This window comes from Elaeis guineensis, chromosome 9 (genome assembly GCF_000442705.2).
Source record: "Elaeis guineensis isolate ETL-2024a chromosome 9, EG11, whole genome shotgun sequence".
NCBI lineage: Eukaryota > Viridiplantae > Streptophyta > Magnoliopsida > Arecales > Arecaceae > Elaeis > Elaeis guineensis.
The window spans coordinates 84415661-84434658 of NC_026001.2; the positions used below are offsets into that span (position 1 = coordinate 84415661).

General features: G+C 38.3%; 2 protein-coding genes across 2 annotated transcripts; both read right to left on the minus strand.

Moving 5' to 3' along the window:
- Window positions 1-1502: 1502 nt before the first annotated feature.
- Window positions 1503-2498, minus strand: LOC114914506 (CRIB domain-containing protein RIC4-like). Its single transcript, XM_073243488.1, has 2 exons — window positions 2146-2498; window positions 1503-2050 (listed from the first exon to the last, which is right to left on the minus strand). The coding sequence occupies exons 1-2, from the start codon at window positions 2270-2272 to the stop codon at window positions 1680-1682; spliced, it is 498 nt and encodes a 165-aa protein (XP_073099589.1). The 5' UTR covers window positions 2273-2498; the 3' UTR covers window positions 1503-1679.
- Window positions 2499-4696: 2198 nt separating this feature from the next.
- Window positions 4697-15866, minus strand: LOC105051209 (GDT1-like protein 4; the record flags this gene model as incomplete). The annotated part of the gene is given in 4 exon segments (XM_029266475.2): window positions 4697-5229; window positions 6161-6220; window positions 6541-6624; window positions 15781-15866. Coding segments are annotated over 4 exon segments (419 nt in total), but the record flags the coding sequence as incomplete, so codon positions are not given.
- Between the last annotated feature and the right edge of the window lie 3132 nt (window positions 15867-18998).

The following is an 18998-nucleotide window of genomic DNA, read 5'->3' on the forward strand; positions in this document are numbered from 1 at the left end:
TGGCAGTGCAATTCTAAGGCTACCCGTGCTTATTCTTTTTGAGAATAATGGAATAATTTTTCTTAAAAAGGTGAATAATACAGTAATAGTTGGAGCATCACCCATCATCAAAATTTGAGGAAATAACTCCGAGGTTCAAGCACCGAGCCTCCCTCCAACAGACATGAATGAACTCTCACCCAAAGAGAGAGAGGAATCAACCACTAAAGCATCTATTCTGACTAGTTGAGGTGATGGTCTGGCTCCAGGCCTGGTGGTTTCATCCCCTGGCAGGGCTAAGAAGACCTCAGCCCAGTCTGTTGGCACCCCAGAAAGCAAGAACCCAATTAATCAGAAATCTTATGGCATATGCCAACAGTCTAGAGCAAGGTTTCCTATACTAGTGCCGGCAGCCATTTCGACCGGCCGATGGTATGATACAGTATGGTACCATACCGAATCGAGATGAACCGATGAAAAAATCTGAACCAAACCGAGAGAAGAAAAAGAGAGAGAGAGAAAAAAAAAGAGGAGGGAAAAGAGCTGACTGGGCGCTGAACGGCCTCTACTGACTACTGTAGCCGCCAGAGAGCATAGTTCACACGTGCGGTGCTGCGGGTGTGAAACGGGGGTGACGTCTCTGTTTTACGAATTTTTTTTAAAAAATCGGATTTTAAGTAAAGCTGGCCGGTTTTTTTTTTTTAAAAAATCCTGAAGTCGCCGACTTCATGAGTTTAAAACCAGAAAAAAAATAGAAATAAGAGTTGCCGACTTTATAATTTAAAACAAAAAAAAAAAAATAAGCTGTCGTCTATTTCGAAAAAGAAGAGTAGAGTGGAGCGCGAGGGGCTTCACACGCTTGATCACCCTCAGATCGTCGGCATCGGTTCGTTGGCCATCTGGGACCTCGCGACGGAGGCACCATTCGTCCGATACGTCGCGCCCCCCACCCCCGAGCTCTCTCTTTCTCACTTTTTAAGTGCCCTATCAGGTGATAATGAGGTTCGAAAATCCTCCAGTAGCCGCAACAGCCACCACCGGCCTTCGACGGCTCCGCCTCCCTCCTCTCCTCCTCTCTCTTTTTTTCTCACTTCTCTCACTTCTCCCCAATACCGTCGGTATACTATTTGAATCATGCCGATTCTCCGTGGTCTGATATGATAAGAATGTATCGATTGGTTCGGCAACGTACAGAAAATCCTAACCTAAAGAATTTTCATGAGATTTAAGACTATTAGTATAATTATAGTATTGGTATAATGGTTTCTTACAAACAGAGTCTATCAAATAAAACCTGTGCGAAACCTCGGGAAAGGATTTTTTTTGCTCTTTTTCCCTCGGGCATCTAAACTAGACTAGCGGGGTAGGATCATAAACAATGCCATTTTTTACTAATTAAGGAAAACAATGGGTTTTTTAAATATAAGTCTAGAATTTAGGTGGATGACAACATTCTTTGAACCAATGAAAGGATGTGACCCTCTTGGCATGAGGACCAACAATGCCCATGTGGTATCAGTCTCTAATCATCAGACCTCTTTTTCTTAAAAAAAGAAATCATTTGACATGAATCCATACACCTCAGTTGCACTTGCACCCCCCATGCAAATACCCAAGGTGCTGAAGACCTTTACATCATTTTAGTGGCATAATGCAACAACAAACACAGCAAGAAGACCATTAACCACAACTCACCATGCTCATGGGAACCTAAGAGGACCATTGGCTAGAGGTCCATCAGCCTGAGCAGACATGGCAGGCTCAAACTGCCCAAGGGAAAGAGAGGGTAGGGAGAGCAACTCTGGTGCACCATCCCAGCTTTTGATGGTTGAAACACTGTTAGACCCATCCCACCCTATATGAGCCACATGCTGCACATCTGTGGGGAACCCAATCTCCATCTCCATCTCCATCTCTTCATCTTCCTCCTTGTACACTGCAAACAGCTGGGACAAGCTTTTGAAGCTCTTGATCAGCTTCTGAAGCCCTGCAGAGATGTTGCGCCTTGGAAAAGAGATAAGCCCAAGGGAGGTCTTCATCTTCCCACTAGATAAACTCTCTTCTTCTCCACCTTGAAGACAAAATTACAGAAGGAAGGAACCCAGTGAGTCACTCCAAGAGATCACAAAAATAAGAAAGGAAGTTAAAAACAAAAAAAGAAGTTACTTGCTGGCACTGGGTTTGATTTTGTCTGGGCTTGTTTTGCTTGGTTTCCAGTTACTGCATTGCTCGAGTGCGAGACGCAGCCAACAGAAAATGGAAGAACCATGAACCTCTCCATTTGATCTTTCATTGCCTTGTCAATGAACAGGAAAAAGAAGTTTAGAGTAGAATTGAAGGAAGAGAGAGATACAGGAATGGTTACTATAGGCTTCAAGGCAAAAAAATAGTGTTGGCATATTGGGTGGTGTTGGCTTTGTTAGCAAGTCTATTAGCTTCTTTAGGCAGAGAAAGGTAGGACTCACCCATATCCAGCTGAGAGAATATTATGAAATGTCTGGGTTGGATGGTTGGTTGGTACCTACTTTCTAGGTGGATGTCATCTTGGAGGCCAGTTTAGCCCACCAACTGTTCTTTTTGTGTAACAAAGAACCTTTACATCTGTGTTAAATCCTTATAGGCTCTTCTATTTCCTGAGGACTATTTCCAAACCTCCCTTAAGGACCAAGCCATCATCTAAAGATCTCTCACTGGCTTCTCTTTTCTTGCAAAAGCATCCAACAACTCTCTCTGTAGTAAGTCAACTCATTTAGGAGTGAAATGCAAGCAAGGAGTTTTAAAGAGTCTCGTACAAAACAACAGTTTATTGAACGTGATCCATAACTTCATACAATTTGCACAAGGCCCTGAAAGAGATGCCAAAATTTTTCTCTATGGTCATTTAGCCTCAGCAGATTGATGGATCTTTCTCTGATGAAAAAATCGAGCCGCTTATACTCTTCAACATGCATCAAATTTTAAAGTTCAATGGTTGCTTCTGATCACAGGGTTCTATGCATTTTTTGGAGCTCAGAGGGCTTCCAACAAATCTTTTTCATGGATATATCATGGATTGGTTTCAGAGGAAGAGTTTTCAGTACTAGTTACTTCTGAAACCATATTGGCATAGAAGTGATATAATCCTTTTACTGGCCTTGAAAGTAAATGAATTCCCAAGGTTTGGTTGCTTCCATTTACTGCAGTTCACCTTTGACCTTATACATTTGAAGGTATCATTTTCCACAGTATGGTGGCAAATGGAATTTCTTATGTGAAATTTCCAAGCACTTGTTTCAAGCCATTGGCTCCCAGCTCCAGTGGGAGCTGCTCCCTAAAGAAATTGCATGCTTGAATTCTATTCTTTTTTTTTTTTTTTCAGGAGGAATTCTAGTTAAATAAATAAAACTTCCAGCAAAACAAATTTAAAAAAAAAAAAACGAGAAGAAGAAGAAATTGCATGCTTCAATTATCGACTAGGACAGGCATAAGCAGAATTTAGAAACCCTTTTTCTCCAAGTGGTCACATCCATGAGGTTGCTACCAATCTATGTAGACATTCCTGGCTCATATCCTATACTGCTTATGGAATTTGGGGTGCTCGAGTTCCACTAAATGGTTGAATATTCACTTGGGCTGTCAAGAAATCACATTGCAGTTGATTACCAGGAACTTGCTGTAGATTCCTTACAACAATAAGGTTCTTTCTTCTCTTTCCTTTCTTTCTTTCTTTTTTTTTTTTCCGAATAATGGGATAATCCCAACAACAACGTTAAGCATAAAAGAATGCAAAAGAGAGAGAAAATGAGAGCAAATGTAGCTAAGAGTAAATTCCCAGCGTCTGAAGTGCGAAATCGGTTGAACATATTTCCACAAGCACAATCATAGCCTCTCAGTTTTCCTTTATTTTCTGACATCCATCCAGAGTGTTTTTATAGTAGTTCTCATTGGCCATCTGATTCTTAATAGTGCACTAATAAATACTTGCTTTACAATGAGGGTCAATGGAGCATGGCGGACCACCCTTTTTGTTTAGGATTTTCCTTGTGTTGAGCTTGTTCTTCAAGGCCAGCCACATAAACACTTCGATTTTTGTGGTGGTACTGCTGTCCATAAAGCTGAGACAAGGGGATAGATAACCCTTTTGATAAACAAACCTGTAGAAGGACTCCACTGAATAAATGTTGCTTTCAAGCCATCCCCAATTTGGCTGTCCATGAGGTGAGATGCATTGAAGAATGGTGGCCAGATCTTTTAGTTCTTCGACCGGACGAAGAGAGTGCTTAACATAATTTCCCAGCTCCTTGATGCAGGGCTCCAATAAACTGCCACTTTGCTTCTTCATTTTCTGTTGCATGGTATAGGCTTTGTGAACAATGTTGAAAGAAGGTGATCTCCTAACCAAATGTCCTGCCAACAAAGAATGCCTGATCCATTCCCAGAAGTAAATTTTAGACTAATCCAGAAGTTATCCATACCAAAAAAAGAAAAAAAATCTGATTTATTGATTACAGTACTTGAACAACATATTATAAAGACATATTACAATACTGCAACTGAACCAGTTAAAGTTCAAGGTTATGTCAGGCACAACGATATGATACCTACATTGAGCTTGGTAATCCAGATCAAACTCTATAGAATTTTCACCATTCAGTTCTAGTTTATGCATCTTCTTGTGGCTCTGAAGATCGTGCTGGTTAGTATGTCAGCTCATCATGGTATAATTACTCTTTGTAACTATCATCTAAAATCAGTCTTACATATGTAATTTCATATTTAAATTAAACTTCACAACGTGAATCCAAATCTATGCAGTATACATTTAAAGAACTGGATAACTAATTAACAATACATTGCAGGCTGTCTGACATACACCTGCTCCATGTGAACAAACAAGCACACTACCAAAAGAATGCAATAGAAGGGCCCTAAAGAAGTGAATTCAACTGCTATATATCATACATGAAAAGAATTGAACTGCAACATTACTTGATTTGATGTACTTTGTAAAACATGTATAGGATGCTAGCAACAGCAAAAATGGGTACAGGACAAATAGCTCCACAGCCAAATGATCTACAATCATAAAGGTGGATAGAAGTATGATGACAAGGAAAACCCAAGGAACAGCAGACCCCCAATGGTTGCAACTGTACGCTGTGAGATTTTGGATGCCAGCATGCTCCCACCCACCACTGCAAGAGAAGTGCATATCGTGTGGCCTAATGTTGCTCCAACTGCAACTCCAACCGCATTCTTGTGGGTTGCTAGCTGCATGATGCAGATACAAGTAAACAAGATGCAGTTGGTTATTTGAAAAAAAAAATAGCTGTATGAGTATTTCACATTCCAGCACTGAGGGATCACTCTAAAATTTAACACTGCAAATGTCAACAGGGCACACTGCCATTCTAAATCACAGATTTTGGGCTGTCACATAAGAAAGTAACATTATGCGGACTTGTATGGTTATCTTAATCAAGTTATGCACCAGTCCCAGTCACCAGAATATTCAAAATAATACCTTTATGCTTATTAGCATTCTAAGATGCTTATGCAACAAAAATTTAAGGTTTTATTTAAAATACACAATAAACAAATCAATGGGGCCTTCTATATGAAATAATGAGTGAGAATGTGAATAATTTACAACAATTACAAATATGGAAGCATATTACACTTTGTAACCTGCTGCATGGTTTTTATGCTGCAATGCTGTACAGCAAACATGGTCTGTAACTGACCAGTATATGCCAAAATTTGGATGGAAGATGGACATGATTGCATTGTCCATTGGTACTGCAGTATCACAAGCAAATCAATTTTTGAATCTTTGCTTTATATAATATAGGACTTCATGATGGAAAGTTAAATTCAAAAGCAAATTGACATTAATTTAACATCATCAGAAATGAATTTGTTTCACCTCATGCACAACATTAAACAGAAGAAAACAGACTCAGAAACATTTGATGAAATATATAACACAGACACAAATGTGAGGATAAAAACTGGATGTCCTCAGGAGTAATGAACTGCTCTATATAGGTGTAGACAAATTATCATCACTTAGCTAAAAATTGAAAACTCCTCAAGGAAAATGTAACTCACAATGGGGAAGAAGGAAAAGTCAAAAAGGGGAGAAAGAAAGGAAATAACATTGACCATGAAAAATAATCTAAGCAATATACAACCAGCTTACCGCAATTGTTGCTATTTGACTACGATCCCCCCATTCTGCTAAAAAGGTCAAGATAAACGACTGCATATGATATCATAAAAAGTGTTAAGACAAACTCCACATGTACTATATTGCAATTGTCATACTGAACTACAATACAGATTAATTGTTTGACAAACAGATATTTAGAATGTGAAAAAGATAAGTTGTTTGATAACTATAATAGGCATGGCTGGAGACAATAGAATCCAACAATTCAGTGTACTGGCCAGAGTGCACACGTTGAGAAAGTGCTAAAATGGCTGAGGCCTCCATGTAGTCAAGTTTACAATATCCTTCATGAAGAAGGCCATTCTTACCTCCATAAGCTATATTAAATTGCAAAGTGAACCAAAATGTACCTCTAAAAAGATAGGCGTACAAAATCTTGAAAAAAAGCGGCGAAATGTGCTTTTCCCTTGCCCTGTCTCAAGCTTTTCTTCAACCTGCAGAGTTTTCACTCAGCAATTAAAAATGTGGTCTTAACAAATGCCATTGTCTGATAATGGAAAAAGTTAAAATTTATAAAGAAACCATTGTAAGCTAGAAAGCTTTTGGTGGAGTAGCTCGTAATCCTATACTTGTTCCAAAAAATTAATAGGAACTTCATGACAAAAACACTATCTCCTAATTTTGGGCACACAAGGATATCTCAAAATGCCAATAGACATGTCATAAGATGCTCTTTATTATTCTGATATCACTTTCTTTTATTTGTGAAGTTATCTTGTATGAATATATCTACATAAAAAATATGTACAATAAGAAATTATGATATCAATCAATTCTTCTTTAATTGCACACAATGTTCTATCATGTTGCATATTGGTGCAGCTCGAATTAACATGGTAATTTTGTAATTTAGTGTCTGATAGATCAAGCTATATCATAGGCATCCTTAAGATACACATATGGATATACATGCATACATCCAGTTCAATGCCCAAACCAAGGGCATCCTTCATAAGCATGCCTTTCTTTTATTAAGCTAAGTAGCTAACCACTCTATAAACTAGGAGATGTATAATATGCTACTCAGTGTCTTTGTACAATTTCTCAAATTGAGAAAACTGATAAGCATAATGCACTATATCAACATAAACCTTTCAGAGAAAGAGAAATGGTATTGACTGATAGTGTAAAAGAATCCATTGTTCTTTACCCAAAAAGGTTTGTAACTATTGAACCTTCAACATGTCTAGTTGCACGAAGGAGACAATGAGAGTGTTACACAGATCTGGGTTTTAAATCCCGTGGGACAGAGATGCCCCTGAACCTTCAACATGTCTAGTTGCATGAAGGAGACAATGAGAGTGTTACACAGATCTGGGTTTTAAATCCCGTGGGACAGAATGCCCCGTATCTCATAGAAAGGGATGCCCCCTGTCCCAATAGATATCCGGTGTCTCTCCCCCTTATTCTTTCCTTTGTTTTTTTCTTTCTTTTCTTTCCTTTTCTTTCTTTTTCTTCTATCTTCCTTTCTTTCCTTTCATTTTTCTTTCTTTTTCTTATCACTTCCTTTCCTTTTTTTCTTTTTTCTTCTTCTTTCTTTTCCTTTCTTCCTTCTTTCCTTCCTTTCTTTTTCTTCTTCCTCCTTTTATTTCTTTAATTTTTCTTTTTCTTCTTTCTTTTCACCTTTTTCCTTTCTTCATCTTCCTTTCTTTCTTTCTTTCCTCTTTCTTCTTCTCCCTACATAGATAGGTTTCGAAGTCTCGAAAACTCCATCTCGGTCCTATTTTCTCACAAGAATAGATGGGATGACCGGGACGCTTCCTATCTCGCTGGGATGTAAAACCTTGACACGGATGATGTTATCTTGGATTTACTTCAAGTAAGGCAGAAATGTCACATGAGTTGACATCTAGGTACACCCGTAGTGCTCCATCTTTTGCACTTAACATCCTTGTAATCAATTTCCCCAGTGAACATGTTTCAGTTTTAAGGTATTAGTTGCATGATGTAAGCATTGAAGGTCTGACACTGTTTGACGCATGATTTGGCTGGACAAAGTTGATTTGGCTTGGCATCTCTGCATAGCCATGGCACATACCCCATGACTAATAGATCATGTCAACATCCTCATTTCCTTTTGTTCTCTTTCTTCTCTTTTGTAACCTTCTCTATTTTTTTTTTTTCATATGGGGAGGAAAGCTCAGGCAAGTCTAAACAAACAAATTCTTTTGAAAGAGTTATCCCATCATATGCCCTCAAACTTGAATATGCGAATGAAAATTCTCCAGTTTTACCCTGTGTTGCATATTAGAGATAAGACACGAAACAAGAAAACAAATGTCCAGAAGTTCTGTTACAAACAATAACCCAATATATCACAAATGCAACTATTCTTTATGGGTTAATCTCACAATGCAGCTTAGCATATTATGCCACAAGAGAATGAAACATCTGTAATCATGCATGGAAATATATGTAAGCCTTCCAAATGATTTGGTACTGGCATTAAGATATTATAAGATACACTATACCTTTTTGTTTAAACATAGAGATTTGGCTGCTTTAGAATAGTGGATAAGCAAGTTTTAACTGGACCAACATAGTTTTTGAACTAATCTAAACCTAATATCTTAGATAAAATCCAATGTCCGCATTAACTTTTCTTTCAAGTAATTTAACTTGCAAATCAAAATTACACAATCATGTTCCCATATCAACAACATACTATAGTTGCGCAGATAATACTAGAGTATCAGTATTGCAGTAGTTTAGAATGATTGATGGAGAACAATATTTTTTTAATTACTAAATGAAGTGCTTCGTATTAGGTAAAAATATGAAATAACCTATATGATCTTCCCATGAAAATCCTACACATGTCAAATTAGAGTAATTCTTAATGCAAGGCTTTCACCCTAAACCACCTGTTCACCCACCTTATGGTCTGATACACCAATTGGGAGATCTTGCAAACATAATTTAAACATTAATAGCATCTCTAATAACTGTAATATCCAACATCCAAGTCTTTTTAAAGGCATATTGGGTCAATAGTGTATGTCCAATACTACCCACATCAAGGTATGCTGTACTGATATCGGTATCGTACCAGTTGCCCGATGGTACAATATGGTACTGTGCCATTCCAGGCCTGTACCAACATAGCTAGAGCTAGCAAGGAAGGGGGAGCAGGAGAAGAAAAAAGAGAGGGAGGGAGGAAAGGAGAGAGAGGGAGAGGGAGGGCTTTTGAGCCCCCTCCTTTGGCCACACGGTAACAGGGGTAGAACCTCTATTTCATTTCAAAATAGAAGCTCTGCCCCTCTTACCATGCGACCGAAGAAGAGAGAGCACGAAAGTGCTCCACCACACACACCCCCCCCCCTTTTTCCCCTCTCCTCCCTCAACCCTATTTCGCATGATTTCTTGAACCGAGTGGAACTATGCCAATCCACCCCCAATACAACTCCGTACACCTCGAACCAAATGGTTCCGGGCAGTACAACATTCCATGCCCCTCATGGTTCAATAATTCAGCAACAATTGAAATTATCCTATTCCCTTCTTAAATATTTCCACTAGATTAGGTTGAGGAATATGTGTGATAAATATATGCTCCAGTATTGTTAAAATCAACCAATCCACAATCCTTAAAAAACAATAAAACGATATACATCTGGAACTAGGACCAATTTTGGAAAGGATCGTGTAATCCAAGTTTGGGTCATGCGATCCAAAAAGTGAATTATCCAATCCAGTGGATCATGCTTCTTGTTTGCTGTCCCCATGAACAGAGTAGCATCTCCTTGATTTCATGCAAGAAAAGTAAGTTGCCCCCAACCCACTGAAGGAAAGATCCAATCTTTGATGAACAAAAGTCGGATCCCCAAGAAAATTGAGCAAGCTCCAAAAAAAAAATTTCAACCAAAGTATCAGTATACCTTGACAAAAGTGGAAGAAACTTGATCCAGGAAACTTGATCCAGGTAGCAGGAAGTCGCTTTCCAAGAGCTGCTGGTGCGGCTCCTCTACTTCGCATGCCATGCTTCGCAAAAAAAGGGATGAAGTCCTTAGGGCGTCCTTACTTTGGAAAGGAAGCAATAGATGGTGTGGAGGAGGCTTATCGTAAGGTATCTCAAGGATTGATCTCCATGCCCATTCACGCCCCCCACCCCCCTTTATTTAATTGTCGCACAAAATCTGATCCAACTCCCCAACCAGATAAGAACTAACCCAAAACCAATTCAAATCAAATTTGAATTTTAGTTTTTGGATTAGTTCTTATCTGTAGAAACCCAAGGAGAAAGGGGAGGCACAAACTTGCGCCTCCCCATCCTTTCATGCGCACAAAGGGAGATGGGGAGATTTCTCAACGCCCCTCCTTCCTATTGGTCGGCCAAAGGAGAGAGAAACCTAGGGATTTTGGGCTTAGGTGACCAAATTCAATTTAATTCCAATTGAGCTCAATTCGAATCCGATTCGAATCAAATTCGAAGAGGCTGTCAACCCTAATCTAATTAGAATTGAGATCCAAGTTCAACTTGGATAATTAAACCCAAGTAGCCTTAAATCAAGCCCAATTAAATTAAATCTAATTTAAATTAATTAGGACTCGAATCCAATTCTCTCAAAATTACAGATCAAATACTGATTAGAAGTTCAGATCCTAACCAAATTAGGACTCGAAGCCAATCCCCTAAAATTCTTTAGATTACAAATTAATTTAAGTTCATCCCTGAAATTAATCCTGCAGCTAATGCCTAGTGCTAGCTAGACACAGTCAGTATTTAATTTCGTATGATCTAGAACTTAATTCTCAATTAAGTCTTGTTCAATCAAGTCACCTACTTCCAAATTGAACATATAGATGTTAGATCAATCCTTTCCTATGTCGTTTGACAGTGTGCGTGACTCCATAGGTTCGAACACTAAGCTGTAGTACAGAAACTAATTCCTGCACTAATCGAAGTGACCATCTAGCAATGATACCCAACATCCAAATAGGTCGAATTGTCGCAAAGCAACTTTCAAGAACTTTAACATATGGTTACTGCATAATTCATCCCTTTGACCCTCAATGCTTAGGACGACTTCAGGATTAACTGTCAAACCCTTAATCAGTCATCCATATGGTGTTTCAATCTTATAAATCCTGTGACAATTACATGGATTACCCAAGCTAAGGTTTTATTAAATTGAAACACAGTGAAGCATTATCTTCTAAAACTTGAAGCGGTCAATTCTATCTTAACTCACACACAGACTTCGCAAGTACTTGACTGTGCCCAGAAACCTTCCATCACTGTGTTAAAAATACAGATAATCCAGCACCAAAGCACAGTAAGTTGCTTGTAAGTCATCGTGGTGATCTCAGGTCGGAGAAACACTTATATCCATATCCTTCACAAGCTGCTCTTGACAGTAGAGTGCTCCGTAGTTGAGTTACGTTCAGTGAAAATGTACTCCTACATTTCACTTACATGCCATACCAGTATTTTCACACTCATTGATTATGAAGACAACCAACACATATGACATACAACGATCTAAACTTGATAAATGTTATCGTCCTATTAATAATGTATCATTTGGTCGCCAACATAATTTAAGAACAATTCGATAAATCCTCATTACCTTTATCGAGAGTTAATTGTTCTAAGGATTTCATCATTATAATAAGAATAAAAAATGTAAAAATGATGAACTGCCAAATATTTATTGATATAAATCAATTTACAATTCATATACATTAGCGCAATTGTCTACAACTAGACGATTGGCTGTAGGACACACTCCCAACACCCACCCCAAAAGAAAAAAATTCTGGTTCTTTTTGATAGCAATTAGTTATTTAGACTGATTTTAAGGATGATTTAAAGAATTTTGGATTCTCGATTTTTCTTGATTGTTTTCCTTTTAAAGAGTTCAATTAGAATTCAGATTTAGGTGTACATAGTTAACCAGCTGGCTACCCTAGTTTACCTTTATAAATCAGTGTAATCTCTTTCAATTTAGATCCAATTCAATCAATATTAGGCAAGTTTTTGTTAGCCCTTTATGTAATATTCTAGATTCCTTATAAAAAAGGAAAGGAATACCCAATTTCACCTATTAGAAGAGGATTTGTATCCAGCTAGCTCCAGAGAGTTGATTGGGATTCTTATGAGGAAGATTATAGAACGACTGCAAACCCCTTGTTCATTTCTCTTTCTTGCTTTTTTATTTTGCTACTATTGTCTCCCTTTTCAACTCTCATCAACCCTATGTGCTCTTATGAGGCATCTCAACATTATTTTCTCTTTACCATGCTTAACACTGATGCTAAAGAGAAGATTTCTCATTGATGATCAGATTTCTCCTCTTAATGTATTTACTATATTTTTATGAAATATTTAAAAAATTTAGGATCCACAATCCAATATATGATCTGATCCAACCTGATGCTCTCTATGATTTATGATCCAGCCCTGATCTTAACAACATTGCATATACCCATATATGTAACTTTTCTTTAATAATTTCTTAATAATTATCATTTGGAAGCTCACTAGGAATTAGTTATTCTTTGGTAACTCACTAGGAATTCATAACATTGCATTAAGATGGCAAAAACATGAAAAAGCAAAAATGTTGAAACAAGCATCCACAGTAGTAGAAAACCTCCCATTAAGTTGGATGGTTTTGTTATTACTAGTTATGTTGCACGTCCTTATGCACTTGTATCCATGAATTATGAATTAGCAATGGTGATATGGTAAACACAAGTATGGGAATCTTGATTCTTCTCCATTTTTATTGGTGTGGATTTGAAGATTATTATGAAGAATTTTGTAAGTACAGCTAACTACAAAGAGTCCACATAAATATGGTGCATACTGCTCTACCTATTTTGCCAATGCTAAAAACTTTAATAAAAAAAAATGATAAGTGATTTGTAGACCAATAACTTTCGAGGCCTGAAACATCTTAATGCATGAGAAATCTAGATAAATATCTGAGCAAAAATTATTAAGAAAAGAAGTCTGGATGTTCTCTCCATAACCAAACCTCTAAATACACAAGCTGGACCCATCGGAGGTCCTTAAAAAAAAAATCCATCATCTTGGTAGTTCTAATCAATGCCCTTTTCATTGCATCTTTAGAAGGACAAGAGAAAACAACATGTTTGAGTGATTGAGTGGAACTAGATGATTAGCATGCTTGAAAACTATTTTTATTTAGAATCTTGACATTACCGAGCTTTGAAATGTCCATGCAGAAATCTCTCAGCATGCATATTAATAGTCCCACATCTTGAATATAGGATTTGGAGATTTGTATCGGTCAGGGCCAGAAAAGAGTTTTGAATCAGACAGGTACAGTTGAATCAGATTAAAACAAGTTTGCATGCTAGAAAGAGTCTTGAGTCCAAAAGAAAGCAATATGCCCTTTCTTATATCCATTGCGATTACAGGTGATCTATCTGTGGAAGTTTTTTCTTTCACGCAATCCATCCTTACAAGATATAACTGAGAATATGATATGGACATTTTTGGAAAAATAATCTATTTTAGCTATTATAGACATATTTTGTGTGAAGCTATGAGAATAGATCTAATAGAGGTAATAGGGTAATGATGAGAACAGCTAAAAACTTTAATGATTATAAACGTATTGTGGGATGAGGATGTTCTGAGAAAGAGTGTTTGTGCATCTTTATTGCCACACTCCACTTTTTTGATGGATGATTTTCTTACAATGTTTGCGATTATGCAAGCAAGACTAGACTCAATCATCATATGTCAGGAACAGCTGCCTATCTCACAAAGGCATTATACCAAGTTATTTAGCATCAGGATGAGAAGGTCACTTCGTCGGCAAACCATATACTATTATAAGGGCCTAAGGCATTAGTTGACTAGCATGTGCAGTGCATAAGCACATGCCAGAACAATACACAAGGATCCTTTGTCTAATAAACATGCCATCCATGTTCAATTTCATACATGCAACTTAATGTCATACATGTAACATAATGACATACACATAACCAGCTAAAATGAAATAAGCATTTTGTAAGTATGTACAATTAAAATGAGTTTTTATATTGCAACTGAATACATGAATGCAAGATGTTAGACAATAACAGTGAGTGAATTTGAAGCATAATCAGTATTCTTGAAGTTCTCGTGATCTTCAATATTCGCACATGCACAGGTTTTGGAAATGAAACTTCGTCAAAGCCCTTGGAAAGGTTTCCCCTCCAAAATCAGTTCTCTTTTACTTATACATGAGATGGATAATTGAGTCAGGCATCATTTTACATTTGCAAGTATCAGTGTATAAGTTTAAGCACCATAAAGAAACTAATGTCACCATTTGAAAATATAATCTTGTCCCATTAGAACGTGAGGTATGTTTGCTGTCACATTTCACCTCATCTTTTTGCTTATTATACTGGAATAAGGAATTGAACAATTATCTTGCATTAAACAAAGTTGCAGGAAAAAATGAATAGATAAAATTGCAAACCATACAAAAGATCAGGTGATAATATTCAGGTGTATCTGCATAAAAGATAACCCATCAGTCCCATCCAACCAAGTAGTAGTATGTGGGGTTTTTCCACTTGTGTAATTGTTAAGCTAATATAAATGGCTCTCAGTGCTCCAGCAAAGGCAAAGCTAACTTGAGTCATCTCAGACAAGCATGATTCCAGAGAAAAATATCATTTACAGAAAGTTACCAATGATTATGAAGTGAGAAGTAATCGATGATCATTTATTTGACTTTGCTTATGATCCAAAAATAAATCAAATTTCTCACTTGTTAACACCTGATGGATAATCAAGAAGAGTTGACAGAACTCAACTTCATAATACTTCATTCTTGAATAATGATATAATTGGCATGAACATAAGTCGCATGGCAACACAAATATGACAGCACAGTACATTCAATAAAAGAAAACCTACATGTGGTGCCAGGGTAGAAATTCTACTATCACTGACCACATGCAATGCACATGAGAAGTGGAACGAATGGTTGTCATCTCATATTTCAAACTCTTTACAAAATTACATCAGATTATAAATGCACACTCACTTTTGGCTGCTCCACTTCTCTTGTTGCTCAAATAATATAGCACAAAAGAATCCAACAAATTTAACTGACCAAATCATAGTATTTTGACTTAAACATCATGATTACAAGCAAATTAAAATTGCAGATTAATCACATAAGAATACTCTAAGTTCATTAGCTGAATTTGAACTACTTATATGCATTATTGTTATCTGCACTAATAAATGCATAATGTGGAGCTAAATGGACTGCCTAATTGCATCTAGTGTAATTACATTACTATTCTTCCAAAGCATGCTGCTGGAGGTCAACATTCAACAACATACTGTAAGAAATAAACCAGTTCACAGTGTAAAATAGATCTAATATGCAAAACTGTCTAACAATTATAGTCTTTCAGATAGTCTAAAACAGAGAACAAAAGAAAAAGAAAAGATGCTAAAGGGATGCACCAAAACCAAACACAACCATGCAAGTCAATTGGTTGTTTAGAAGGGCTTCACATAACTGAAATATGTGACACCAATAAAGTAGGACAAAGAACATGACAAATACATAACACAGATCCAATATGAAGCAAAATATACATACTTCTTCCATTTCCTTCTTCTGTGATGCCTTTGCATTAGATCTCCATGCAATGTACAGTAGCCGTAGCCCGAAAAATGCATAAAGCACTACAATAAGAAAGAGAGAGAATGGAGAAAGAGTAGGAATCTAGGAGACATAAGATAACACATCTTCAATCAATTATTGCAAGAAGCGAACCAGAGGAACTGGTGGACATGAAACTCCACATATTAAATGACAAATTTCAATATTTCAGGATATATTAGGATTCCTTCGCCATCATAAAATAGCTCTATACACTTCTTGAACTTTAAGCTAAAGCAAGTAAAGAATCAAGATAATAAAACATGATGGTATACAAGGTTTTACATCCCGACGGGACAGGGGGCGTTCCGGCCATCCGATCCATTTCTATGAGAAAACGGGACCAAGATGGGCTCGGGACTCCTAAACCTATCCATGCAGGGAGAAAAGAAGAAAGGAAGAAGGAAAGGAAGAAAAGATAAAGAAAAGGAAAAAAATGAAAGGAAAAAAGAAGAAAAATGAAAAAAGAAAGGAAGGGAGAAGAAAAAGAATGAAAAAAGAAAGGAAAGAAAAGAAGTTAGAGGAAAAGAAAGAAAAGAAGGAATAAAGAAAAAAAGAAAGAAAGGGAAGATGGAGGATATCCACCAGCATGCATGATGGGGACTATTGTCCAGACGGAACAGGACAACAGGAACCCCCTTCCATGGAGAAACCGGAACACCTTTATCCCACAAGATTTAAAACATTGATGATATATAGAGCAGACATATTCCCTTTTATACAAGTGCCAACGATGCTATCCATCACACACAAGAGTTTTTAATTTTATTTGGATTAATAACTTTTATGTTCATAGGACTTGAATAAGATGCAAGCTAATTTTATATTGAATGAATTAAATGAAACAATTGACAAAATATGCAGTAGAAGTATGCAGCAAGCAGGAAAAGTATTATTTGAAACAGGAAAACTTATTTTTTGCTGCACACAGGTCCCTTTGGGTGCAGTGGTGCTGGCATGTCTAAATGTTAGCTAGTGGAGGTGAGAGGATTGGCATACATGGCATACAGAAAGTATATTCAGAAATTCTCATTATAGTTGGCCCAGTAACTTGCGAGTATGTCAAACAGACAGCTGATTTGAATCTTTTCCAGAAAAATAGTTTCATAGTGTGGAGCCACTTCGACCAACTGGTACTAATCATCCCTCAATGTCATATCTATTCATCTTCTCTTTTGCATTCACTAAAGTTATTTTATGTTCAACTTTTATCTCAGTAGGCCCAATAACATGCAAGTAATTCAAGGAAAGAGCAAAAGTGAAGCTTTTTCCATAAAACTTTTGTTGTAGGTTTGAGCCTCTTTACCTAACCAGTTCCACACATCTCCCTAATAATTACACCATTTTCACATTCTTGGAAGTTATTCATTTTTCAAGATTTTCTTTCCATTCTTTTGGCCAAGATATCATATTTGCATTCTTGAGTGATTCTGACTATATTCTCAAGGAGAAAAGAAAAGGAGGAAGAGAAACAATCATTAAAGAAATGATTGTTGTTGGTGCAGAATTCCACCGATGCCGGAGAAGCTGGAGTCGAGGGGATCGCGGCTGCCGTCGGGACCTGCAAGGAAAGTCTAAACCGGAGTTGGGGGTGCTCCGGCAAGACCCTCCGACGCTCAAGTCAGTACTCTGCTTCAACAGAAATGGAGCACTTGATGGGATTTTTAGCAGAGTTTAGAGATAGTACCTAGAGCTTAGCGGAGAACGTATCTGGGGGATCTCTTTTATAGACGGGAGAGTGTAACCGATTGACAGCGACGTCCGTAACTGCCTGGTAGTGGGCCGTTCGGTGCCACGTGGAGTGTTACAGGAGTGGATTGGTGTCCGTTGTCGCGACTTGCCGGAGAGTGGTGGGGCCACGTGGAGTTTGTTACAGAGAGTGGGTGGTGTCCATTATCGCGACTTGCCGGAGAGTTCGGACCGGACGGCTGAAGCTCGATTGGGACGTCTGGTGGAGCGGAATAGCTCTCTGTCTCAGCAATCTAAGAGAAGCTCAGATGTTTCCGAGGTTGCTGATGGATTAACTGTTGTTGGGTGCCTTAGGCGTTGATATCGCAGACGGAAGTCATCTGCTGTAGAAGCCCGGACGAAACTTTCTGTTGGAGAAATCCGATTGGAGTCTGATTGCTAAGAAGTCCGTCTGGAATGTCTGATGTAGAAGCTTGTCTGAAGACTGTCCGCTGGAGAGGTCCGGTTGCATGGGGGATCCGACAGAAGGTCGATCGATAGCGAATTCGGAAGGCGTTGTGGAAGTTCGTCCGCTGGAGTTCGGAGGGAATTTGTCCGTTGGAGGGGTCTGGTCGACACTGTTGAATCCGGTTGGCGCTGTTGAAGGTTGATGGCTTGAGAGATATGAAAGACACCGGAGACAGTCGGTCACTGTAGAAATCCGACTGCTAGAGCCTGTCCGTTGTAGAAGTTCGTCTGAAATCATCCGCTGTAGAAGTTCGGACGAATCCGGTTCTTACAAAAGTCCGGAAGGAGGCCGCTTACTGTAGAAGCTCGGATGGAGACCAGTTGCCGTGGAAGCCCGAGTGGAGACCGTTTATTACAGAAGCTCGACTGAAGTCCGCTTGCAATAGAAGTTCGGACGGAATTCGCTTACTGTAAAAGCTCGGATGAAATTCGGAAGGCGGTCGACCACTGTAAAACTTGGATGGAGTCTGGTTACTATAGAAGTCCTACTGCTGGAGAAGCCGGACATTGACGAAGTCCAGAAGAAACTCGGAGTAAAGTTGATCGTGACAGGAGGAAGTCTGAAAAAGATTCGGAGAGTAGTCGATCACTGTAGAAAATCGGCTGATAGTGAAGTCCAGAGAGATTTGGAGCAGTTCGATAGATGACTGAAGGAGCTCATTATTGAAAATCTGGAGGATACGATAGGAGTTCGTCTGCTGGAGGAGTCGGAGGACATCGTGGAAGGTCGACTGCTGGAGGAGTCCGGATGGTAATGTGGAAGCTCAGACGGCAGAGAAGTTCAGAAAGACGCCACAAGGTCGGAAGTCGGAAGAGTCCTGGGAGGGTTGGCCTCTTACGAACTTCGGCTGGGTTATTTTATACCCAACACCAGTCCCCTACTTCCGAGTTGGGTTTCGAATGGAAGTACAGAAAAATTTTCACAGTCGAAATTGCCCCCTTGATTTTCCGTACTCGAT